Raw genomic sequence first — 11,829 nt, 5'->3', positions numbered from 1 at the left:
TTTGAAAGAAAAAAGCCCATTGGAACTAAAGATAGCAAGGAAACCATGTAGAGCAGAATGACATTTTTACTTAGGAATAGTATAACTATTTCAATAATAGTGTCTTCTTATGAGAGCCACTTCATTTTTTATTTTCTATTTTTAAAAAAAATGCAAGGAATTACTAACAAGTCTTTTAAAATATTCAAATAACAGTCCTGTCATTTGGCTTAACTGAAGTGTTTATTCCATAAGGGTCAGCAATTCATTTAAGGCACATGCTGAAGTAATACATTTCAAATATGAACATGTTAAATTTAAACACACGCTTAGGTGGCTATTTGAATCAAGGCCTAAAAAAAGTACTGGTATTCAGAGTAATTCAGCATTGATCTACTTCATTTTAGGAGAGTTTGGTGAAGTGTGTAGTGGGCGTCTAAAGCTTCCTGGCAAGAGAGACGTTGCAGTAGCCATAAAAACTCTGAAAGTTGGCTACACTGAAAAGCAGAGGAGAGATTTCCTGTGTGAAGCAAGCATCATGGGGCAGTTTGACCATCCCAACGTGGTTCACTTAGAAGGAGTCGTTACCAGAGGTAAGCAGCAGCTCTGTCTGTCAGTCAAATAACAAAACGATGGCAGAAATTACTCTGCCTTATTCGTGGTCAAAGATTCAAATTATAAACAGACTGCACACTCCTAATGGATTTTCTCCTGATGCGTAACTAACTAAAACAATACTTACTTTATGCTACAACCTGAGGAAAAAAATTTAGATGCACGCATGATTAAAAGATGAAGTACTTTGAAACATATTATTTTTCTAGTTTCATTTAGCCTCAAAGACCATGCAGAGAGATAAGGTTTCTCATGTCCTTTCATATTATCTGAAGTGCCATTATTCCAGAGTCCTGTTCACACAGCAGGAGTTAGGAGAACACACTGACGTTTTGATTTGTATGGTTCGATTTTGTGAATCATGACCACTTTCCATGCAGATATTTAAGAAATTAGAGCTCTCTAACAGTGCTGGAGGGCTCAGAAATGTTCAATGTCTGAATAATTCAGTCCTTCAAAGGAATAACGTGTGCTTTATCAAAAAAAAGCCCTCCATTTGTTTTACAGTTCTCAAATATCTGTCTTCTTTTCTTTCAGGGAAACCAGTCATGATTGTAATAGAATACATGGAGAATGGGGCCTTAGATGCATTTCTTAGGGTGAGTACCAAAACAAAAACTTATATAAAAGTGACATATATTATATATTGGCACTTTTTAAAAATGTTTCTTATACTTGGGCATATATTTATATATATATATAGACGTATACATGCATGATAGTCATATGATTTAAATGGTTTTCAGGTTGAAATGGAGTTTTGAAAAATACTAGCAGCTCTCTGTTATTTCAGCAAAACCAGATCAAAAATGAGAGGATCGGACAGGATCATGTGGGGACATTCTAGGAATTTATGTGATTTAGCATGGCATATACATGGTGGGTTTTATTATAGCCACCAGTTGAAATTAAAACCACTGATACCTGAAGCTCAGTCTTCTGCCTTTTGGGAGCAGAATTTTATTGTGTCAGCATGGTAGAAATCAGCATAAAAGAATCCCTAAATGAACTATGATTCTGTTTAAGAGATGAACAAAGAAAAAATAAATGCAAATTCAGAACGATTGAGTGGTTTTTAAGTGTGTTCTGAACTCTCCAGTTCTGACTCCTTACCAGGTAAGCAAGACAGTGTGAGATGATGTGTAAATACTGTATAGAGAACAGAAAATATATTTTTTAAAAAAAACCTCCAAGCTGTGAATGAAAATTATTGGTAGCTGGGGTTACAATAAGGAGATCATTCTTATTTTATTGATACAAATAATTATTCTGAGAGCATAGCAGCAAGCTCTAGGAACATTAGGAAATCTTCATTAGAAAATCCCTCTTAGAAGAGACTTGCCACGAGTTAGCGTGAAATGTATAGTGGTTAGCAAGTTTTGTTACTATCAGAACATTAATTACTCACAGATTTCTTAACTGGATGTATTGCTTTATCTCTGAAGAAAGTGTGTTTGAAGTGAGTTTCTTCGCCACAGAAGGAGTAAATAAATAGAAAGCTAAAGTCATAAAACTAATTCTTATTTCTCTCCTCAGCCATACTAACAAGAATTGCTGCTCCTTTCTTCCCTCCAGAAACATGATGGGCAATTTACAGTCATTCAGCTAGTGGGAATGTTGAGAGGAATTGCTGCTGGAATGAGATATTTGGCCGATATGGGATATGTACACAGGGATCTTGCAGCACGCAATATTCTTGTCAACAGCAACCTTGTTTGTAAAGTATCAGACTTTGGCCTTTCCAGAGTTATAGAAGATGATCCAGAGGCTGTCTACACTACAACCGTAAGATGAATCAATGGGTTTTCATAATTTTGAGATGTGGTTATTAAGAAGAAGTGTACTTCTGGAGGGTATAGATAAAGGATAAGAGAAATACTTTAATTCCTTGGGAGATGTTAACCAATCAAAAGGAACAATCTCTGCAGAAATCTGTCTCTAATTAGGAAATAATATTTTTGTAAGAACATGCATTTTTATTTGATAAAGTTCTAAAACTTTTGTACCGTATCTTCATTATTCCAATCCTCATGATTTTTTTGATTGAACAAATAAGGAAGCTTTACCCACAAAAATTTTAAACATCTAATTTACTATGAGTCAATTAAAATATTTGTAGGCTATTACTATTTTTCAGACTAGATTTTATCTCACCAAATGGTTGACTAGCTTGAGGCTAGTCTGTGACAAAGCTCAACTCCTGTATTTTCCCTTGCTTTTGGGTGGGACGCTTTTCTTAAATACGCATTCATCAGGCACAGTATGCTCTTTATTCTTTTGTTGAGCCAGCTCCACTTTCCCACCCATGGGGCCTCCCTGTACCTATTTTCTCATGCTGAGGGAAGGAGGGGCTGCTGGAATCTGCTCCAACAGGCACAGGGATCCAGGAAACCACACCGGTGTTCACAGCTGTCACTCCTTCCATTGGGCTCTAAGTGGAATCCTGCTTTAAAAATGTCAGACCAAGATTTCAGAGGAGCCATACGACAAGTCAGTTGGATTTATATGTACAGGTTGGGATTCCCCTCACCTAGCTTCAGCCAGCCAGGAGTTAAATGGCTAGTGCAAATCAGACATCTAAGCAGCCCTTTAAAATCAGTGGAGGGATAAGCACTTCCAGAGATAAGCACATCCAACTTAGCTTTTACAAGTATCTAAGTGTCTATGTTCCAAGTGTTTTAAGATGCTAAACTTATGTAGACACCTTGGAAAATTCTGCAATCAGTCAAACATAGCAGATCATGTAAGTGCTGCTTTTGATGTTGATGGAAATAATTATAAATGCATTCTATGGAAGATGATACGAAAATTCTGTGGGGGAAAAAGAGAACTTTTTCTTCCTTTTTTTTTTTCATAGGGCGGAAAAATTCCAGTGAGATGGACAGCTCCAGAGGCCATTCAGTACCGCAAATTTACATCAGCCAGTGATGTGTGGAGTTATGGAATAGTTATGTGGGAAGTAATGTCTTATGGAGAACGGCCTTACTGGGACATGTCAAATCAAGATGTAGGTTTGTCTGGTTGCGAGTGTGCGTGTGTGTTAGTAAAACAAAAATTACGCATTGTAAACACATACATATCTATTTCACTATAAATACATAAAATGCTGGTTTAGAAATAAGATTTATCAAAGTACAGTATGGTTGTCACAAAATGAAAAAGTTACAGAGCTTTCACTTTTTACCAAAATCAAAGTCTTTCTTCTGCCACATGGATATTGTAGGTTTTTTGTCCTAAGTATCAATTAAAACCGAAACATCAAAAATAGTAATATGTGCTCTTGACTTTACTGTGCTTGAGCATGGAAAGAATTAATTTTTTTTTAATAAAAATAATTCTGAGGTTTCTGACCTTAGAGCAATGATTAATCATTTGAAAAAAGTTGTTAAAAGTCTGACTGGCAGTTAATGACCTACCTTGGTTTTTCAACTTAATTATGATGATTTAACAGTACCCTTGTTTGCATAAAATATGATCCAGAGCAACAGGTCAGCAGTAATAGAACAGATGGGTGTTAATCTTTATTTCTGACAGGAGTATCTATTAATATAGAAATTACACAGGAAAAAGCCATACAGATGTGAGAGATGTCAGAAAGAGTCTCATTTAAAGTTTTTCAGGTGGGGCTTGAGTGGGCTTTTTAATTGTTATATTAATTTTTGATTAAATGATCAACATCAAAGTTGAAAAAAAAAGATAAAAGTGTAGATGATGAGTCAGTTTGGCACAGTGCAAAGTTGTTAATATTTGACAGGTCTCAGTGTCAAAGATTTCATGGACTGTCAAAATATGGGCAAACAAGTCCTTGGGGCAGAGAAAGAGAAATATTTACATTCCCCAGACACCCAGTAGAGTTTCATTTCTTTTGACACCTTCCTTCTGTACTAGATTCAAACATAAAAGAAGTCTGACAGGAATATAAGATGCCTCAAAGGCAAACTTTACCTATCTTTCAGGGAACAATAAGGAAAAACTTTTAAATAGAGGAGAAATTTTGATATATTTTTGCTTCTTGTTAGATTTTGAACAGTATTCCTTCTGTTGAAAACTGCATGTAAAGCACATGACTGAGCCTCTTTCAAAAAATAGCTAATTGCCACTTCTTACAGTTTTATCCCTTTTTAGCATCTTTCATGATAACCTTCAATAGCACATAGTTAAAAGATGCATCAATTGCTTGGTAAAATAATTCCAAATATTCTTGTATGCTGTGATCTTCAAGCATGTCCTCCCACATCATATACACATCCTACCAAGCCCATAGATAATCCGTGATGCAAAAATTTAGAATCCCCTAATGCTTTGTTATTTATTCTCCTTCAGAGTCACCACCACTTGGAGTATTTAACGGGAATGAAAAATTCTAAATGTGTCCTTCTAATTTTGCACTCATTTTATATATTTTAAGTGTATCATTTTGCCTAAAAGTGGATGTGGGTGTAGTCATTGACCAGACCAGATCTCCTAAATAACAGGCCTCCCTGACTTTGGATCTTTAGATGGCATTTCTTTAATTCTGCCCTTCTTCCTTTAAGTCATTGCTTTAGACTGATGCAAGATACATATTTGCATTGTGAACTCTTTTCAAGCAAAACCCTACTTTTAGCAATGACCTGGAGCTAGGGTGCCCCAAAAGAACACTTGTCCTACAAACTCCCTGCAGAGGCACAGCAGGCTGAGCACAGATGATAGACAGAGTTGCCCCAACTTCCCTGAGCAGTGGGCTCGCCTCAGCTTAATCCTTGCTAGTAAGAGTAGCCCTCAAACCCCCATGCCCCTATTAGACTGCTGATGTTCTTTGCTCTCATTTTGTTGCTGACCTGAGTGCAGATTAGTTCTTCAGTAAAGGGCAAGGCTACACTTCTGGATTGCTTACCATTGTTATAATCATTAATTTGTATTACTATTATATGACCATAATCAGAGTTACAACATTACATTGTCCAGTTGCCCATATTCAATACTTCCTTTTTGGCATCCAGTATTTAAAGTGAACAGACACGGTCCTCTTATATTCTGCTTTACATCCTCAGATAGCCTGGCTATGATAAAAGCACAGTCTTAACAGTATTCCCTTTTACTCTTTTTGCAGCAAAAGCAGAATTTCAAAAACAAAGTGGGAAGTGTAAATAATATAAATCAATTCTATTAGTAAGAACTCCAGCTGTTTTCTCTTTGTAGATTTGCTTATTAAAAAAAAAGTAAAAAAATCCTGCATCTGTTTCATTATCTTTGAGTACTGGGTTTTTTGAACCCCACCTTCTCCTTTCTTAGCAGAGCGGACACTTGTCGTCCTTTATTTATCAATATTTTAGAATATTTTTTAATGCTTTGGATATTCACAGCAATTCCATCCATCTCTAGCTGACTCATTGTTTTATATTTCCATTTTCACCCTTCTTGCTGCAAATATACATCAGAGAAGCTGATTCTGATGTATCACCAAAGCCTTCCAAAAACAATATCTCATCTTGATTCCCACTTCACTTTGGGTTTCTCTGCAGATTGTAGTGAATGGGCAAAACTCCTTTTCTGATCCTTTTATTCATGTTTTCACTCTCCCTTACATTCTTGGATTCTTATGTAGAAAGTTTGCCAGTTCTAAGGGTATTGGATATTTTGGTGGTTGCATTGTTGTTGCTGGCACCTACTTTTTCATTCCTCATTGGTGATCTTTGTCTTCTGACTTCTTAAGCAACTACTTCATTTTTGGTAAATCATATGTGGCATGCTCAAAGTGCTTAATACCTTTTGTTGTTTAGAAGGTCAAAAATTTCTGCACTACTTTTCACAGCACAGCAATTGTCCTGTATGCACTGTAGCTTATTTTTCACTTTTATTTCACTACTACTTTTAAGCATAAGGGGCTGTTCTTTTCTCTTTCCTCTTAATATAGCTCTAAAGGATCTTACATTTTACTTCTAATGTTTTCTTTCCTATGTAGTTCTGTTCTTCCAATTTCCCTGTTCTTCTGCAGAAAACCTCTCTCCACACCCTCTCTGACAGACAACTTCAACGTTTCTAAAAGGTCACTGCACTCATTCTTCAAGGTGTGAGTGTTTCTGCAGGAATTGAATATTTCTCAGTCATTTTTGAGCTGTAGGACAGTACTGTCATTCTAAATGTTCAGAGAGAAAGCTGAGGCCTAGGGAGATGAGGCAACTTCCCTGAGGTCAGAAGGACATTCTGTGACACAAACCTGCAGTCAGTGCCCTACCACTGGGCTATGCCTTCTCTTTTCATAAAATTTCTTTCATGCAAAAGGTTTTGATACAAAACCTGGCTGGATTTCAGCCAGCTTTTTGAAGGTCATTCTGTATTGTCTGCAGTTCTACTTTGCAGTCCACTGCTTTTGCGTTTTCTCACACAACCTACAGAATATTTTCTGTTTGAGGTTATTATTTTTACTAAAAACCTGGATATTCACCAACTTTGTTTATTATACCAGATCTGCTTTGCAGAATTACATCCAGAACAGCTTATGATCTTGCTTTTTCTACTAAATGAGGGACAAGACAGTCCTATGCACTCCCCTTCAGGAACAAGCACCCTTCCTTAGCAATTCTAATGCTGCTCTGTCAGTCAATGTCAGTATACTTGAAATCCCCCATGAACAGTGTTTTAGCCCTTTTTCTCTAGCTTTTCTTATCTGCCTTGCTTCCTGATGTGCTTTTTTATTCTGCCCTCAAGGTTTACAGCAGTTTGCTGTGATTTTACTTTATCCATTTTTATTTTTTACTTAAATCCAAATGGACTTGGCTAAGGAAGTCAACGGGTGGGTGTAATTCTTGGTTCAGACATTTATGCTCTCCTTTGATCATATCATCATCTAGCAGCATCTTTTATTAAATCTAACTTTCTGTGATATATTAAAATAGCATTTACCCAGGTCCTTCTCTCTCACATGGCACAGTTCTGCTGCTTTATCATTACTATAACATAGCTAGACATAGAATACAACTTTTTTCCCTAACAATTTCTATCTGCTACACATTTTTCTTGGATCCTTTCATAATACCTGCAGGCTTCTTGTATTTTATATGTGCATGCACAGATATCTATCCATTTAAAAGTCTGTTGCTTCTACCACACACTCTTTCATAAAAACCTTGGGGCAAGTAATAATGCTTTCTGAAATAACTCGATTTATCAATCTATCTGTTGCTCCCTTGGTGAATTTAATTGTTGTTCCCCGCAACTCACTTGTCTAGGTAATATAGCTATGTTCTGCACATATAGAACAATATGCTTAATAAGCCCAAAGATGAAGCTGGGGAAATTATTTGAAAACCTGAAGGCTAGTGTCCAAACAACAGACTCATATTTTTGCAACACTGATGGCAAATTTCAGTTTATTGTTTTTTAGGTTTTTATTTTATTTTTTCTTATCTATTTGAACTGGGTAGCAGTACACATTCTTTAAATTACTGTTGATGAAAAATGATTAACTATGTTGGCTACTAGGTTATAAAAGCAATCGAAGAAGGCTATCGTTTGCCAGCACCCATGGATTGCCCAGCGGGACTGCACCAGCTGATGCTGGATTGTTGGCAGAAGGAACGCGGTGAAAGGCCAAAGTTTGAGCAGATAGTTGGCATTCTGGACAAAATGATTAGAAATCCAAACAGCTTGAAAACTCCACTGGGAACCTGTAGCAGGTAAGAAAAGCTTTAGTGTATGTTCTTATGATGGTGCACATGGCTGGGCTCTGGATGTTCTGCTTGGTGGCTGGTTCCAGTTCACACTTATTTCATCTGTCTTTCAGTTCCCCCTTCTTTCTGTTCCCTGTTCTTCTCTTCCCTCATTTGCCCTTCTTTTTTACCATGCTAAATAAAGCCAAAAAGGACTTTCTTAGGGGGAAAAAAAAAAACAAACAACCAAAATAAAGTAAATATCGCAGAACTAACACATTTCTCAGTAAACTACGGCTTGCTCATCACTCTTTCCGCACTCTCGCCACTAGTCTATGTTTTTCTTGTTTCTTAAAATCATAAAGTCTGGAGGGCAAGGATCATTGTCTATTATAGTTTTATATGATGCATCCCTTGCCCTAGGAAACTGCTACAGTAGAAATAGTAATTAACAATACTCATGCTTGGCCAATGTACCTTGACATGCTACACTCTAGATTTTTATCTTTCATTTTCTGGCTTTTAACTCCTTTCAGTGATTGCATCTCATTGTATTTCATGATGTAGTTTTTAATGGCTTCTTCATAAATTTCAGGTGAATTATTTAATCATGGTAATCTTTTGATCTGCTAGCTAGATCACTGCACTAGGGAATCAACTGGCCTGTGTTCTGCTCCTGATTCTTCTACTGACTGATTTGCTGTGTGACCTTAAGCAACTTTGTGTCTCTGCTCTTCCCTTGTCTTTGTTTTGTCCCATCCAATTGAAAAATGGGAATAGCTACTACTATATTTTCTAAGATGCATAAAAGAATAGCATCTTTATTTTACTCAGCAACATAGACAGCAGCTGTCATGCTAGGTATTAAGGTTGATTTTCTGTTGGTAACAGTAGTCCATTAGGCTGATTTTGCTCACTCTGACCTTTCATCTTTTATGTGAATAATCTTAGGAAGTACATATTGTGAGCTACAGAGTAGTCAAGAGCTATTCACAGAATAATCTAAACTGTGTATAAAGGCCTATTACTTTCTACTCTCAACATTTTTAATACCCAAAACTCATTTGACTCTCACCTTGCTAAATACTCCCTGATGTTTTACTCTCTTTGGAAACAACTTACTTTCCTTTTTCCTTCTCCATAGACCAATTAGCCCTCTTCTGGACCAGAACACTCCCGATTTTACCACTTTCTGCTCCGTAGGCGAATGGTTACAAGCTATTAAGATGGAAAGATATAAGGATAATTTCACAGCAGCAGGCTACAACTCTCTTGAATCAGTTGCCAGGATGACTATTGAGTAAGTTAGTACTGGGCATGTTTAACTTGCATTTAGGGAATTTCTAGGTAAAATAATACGCAATGTTCAATTTCAAAACTTTACCCTGAGTACAGACATTGTACTTGGGGTCAAACCAGCCGTTTTAGCAGCTGATGTTGTTGTATTAGAGCATCTCATGAAAGGGCAAACACCCTGCTACCTCTGCGTGGCATCATTTTTTTCCCTGCTTTTCAGACCAATTGAAATAACACAAAAGGACTAGAATATGAAGGAGAATGTGGCCCCTTTCAAAGTACGTATGTATAGGAAAATAACCACATTGCCTCCACCACCTAATTGGTACCTTTTTCCCAATGTGTTCTGGGAAGATGTGGAATTTTCTTCTAATTGGCTGGGGGCTGTCTGTGTCCTGCAAGACAGGACTTTGCATCAGGATAAGTCTGTAGAAGCAAAACAATTTTCTGAAGGCAAGCATGGCCTGTATCAGTACTGTCATCTTAAAACAGGTCTTCTTGGCACCCTGCAAACAGCTTTCTTGTCCTGGTGGTTGCCAAACACATGTAATTCCTCTTAGAGAGCAGTGGGTTTCTAAACAAGTTTCTAACCCAATATTCTCAAGATTTCAACCCTATTCTTATCTGCCTGGTGTCAATAGGGCTCTCAGCCTATAGCTTGGGAACTGTCATCAGAGTCCACAAGCTTCTAGCACTAGCAGGGGTGGAGTTGAAACTGCTGCTCCCCATTCATTTGCATGATGGGTATGTGTCAATATGCAAAGGCTTTCACTAGGCATCTCTTTAGGAAACAGGCTACGATCCCCAAAATCTTGTATTTATATATAACTTTGTCCTGAAAGCCACCTGAAGTATTTTACAAGAGATGTGTCTTTGTCTTTGGGTGTCCTTAAAAGCCACAATAAAAGATTATCATAATGCAAAACATACTGACCTCCTTCTCAGATGTGGAGACCCACACAGTGTAATTACATGACACTTGTCATGTAATTGCACTCCTCGCTGAGAGGTTGAACAGTGTCTATTTGAACTTCCCAGTACTGAGCTGAGGTTACAGCATAGCTTCAATATCAGAAACCTGTAGTCCAAACCACTGCGTAGCTTTGACTCACAGTTGAATACCATACAATAGCAGTCTAAGTTGAAAAATTAACAATGTACGCATTTATCTTCCCCAGGGATGTGATGAGTTTAGGGATCACGTTGGTTGGCCATCAAAAGAAAATCATGAGCAGCATTCAGACTATGAGAGCACAAATGCTACATTTACACGGCACTGGCATCCAAGTGTGATAGACATTTCTCCCTTATGAGGGAGGTGACAGACTGAGAGAACAGCACTGGCCTTCAGTATATATGAAGTGCTGCTAGAAGACACTTGATTTCCTGGGTCCTTCCTGCAGTGAATAGAAGAGCTACAAGAAGCACCTACAGACTTGAACTCCTAAGTGCCACCAGAATTTATGAAAAGGGAATTAGGATCCACCAGTGGTGGCAAGGAAAACAGCAGTGACAATAAACAAAGTACTACCTGAATAAACATACAAACACCTTGAGCTCTCTAACCTCCTTTTTATCTAATAGACTTTTTAAATGTACATAAAAATTTAAAAAAGAATATATTTGTCAGATAAAATCATGATATTATTGTTGAATTCAACAAAATATTTTCCTTAAATCTGTGATTTCTGAATCTTTTTTTAATCATTTGTGTTTATTCTTCATAAAGACTTTCTTTTAGTATGATGTTTATATCTTTGGACCTTTTTAGTGCTAATTCAATGACACATTACTACACTGGGTACCTCTGAAGGATTATTTGAGTTCCTAGAGATTTAAGAAGCATGACCAAGCAATGTATATCTATCCGAACTTTGGTATCCTTTTGTGCCATTTCCTTTTGTTAAATCAGCACCGTATTGACATGGCTAGCTAATTGGCAGGGAGTCAGGAAAATGCAAGTTGCCAAGAGCTCTGATATTTTTTAAAGAATTTTTTAAGGTTATACATATGCTATCTTTTAAAAGAAAATAAAAGAGAAAAAAAAAGTAAAGAAAAAGAAAAGCAATAATGACCCCTAAGTAGTTCTAGGCACTTTTAGCAAATTGTTTGCAAGATGATTTTAATGGACTAGAGTTAAACTGAGATATATTCTAAGATGTAGATCTGCAGCTGTAAACCTGCTGAGACAGAGCATTGAATGGACAAGTGATTGTAGGGGTGTCTCAGAACACGGGTGCAGTTCTCCAGTGTTACCTAAACCATTTAATCTGAGCACATCACATTTTTTTTCAGTACTCTGCATTAG

At 37.0% G+C, this 11,829-nt stretch overlaps 1 protein-coding gene across 1 annotated transcript in view; it reads left to right on the top strand.

The window, feature by feature from the left end:
- EPHA7 (EPH receptor A7) overlaps positions 1-11,829 on the top strand; it is a 28,279-nt gene that overhangs the window by 4,764 nt on the left and 11,686 nt on the right. The window contains exons 2-7 of the mRNA XM_042016131.1: positions 220-572; positions 1,132-1,193; positions 2,170-2,379; positions 3,452-3,601; positions 8,059-8,252; positions 9,370-9,525. Of these exons, the coding sequence (XP_041872065.1) occupies positions 220-572; positions 1,132-1,193; positions 2,170-2,379; positions 3,452-3,601; positions 8,059-8,252; positions 9,370-9,525 (1,125 nt within the window). The remainder of the gene's footprint in view (positions 1-219; positions 573-1,131; positions 1,194-2,169; positions 2,380-3,451; positions 3,602-8,058; positions 8,253-9,369; positions 9,526-11,829) is intronic.

The sequence above is a fragment of the Corvus kubaryi genome, unplaced genomic scaffold, assembly GCF_017639235.1.
Source record: "Corvus kubaryi isolate FWS band 111438036 unplaced genomic scaffold, C.kubaryi_AGA036_p1.0 split3-73, whole genome shotgun sequence".
In the NCBI taxonomy this organism is placed as follows: Eukaryota; Metazoa; Chordata; class Aves; order Passeriformes; family Corvidae; genus Corvus; species Corvus kubaryi.
The sequence above is the reverse complement of the archived record's forward strand: the minus strand, read 5'-3'. Positions and strand labels throughout refer to the sequence as shown.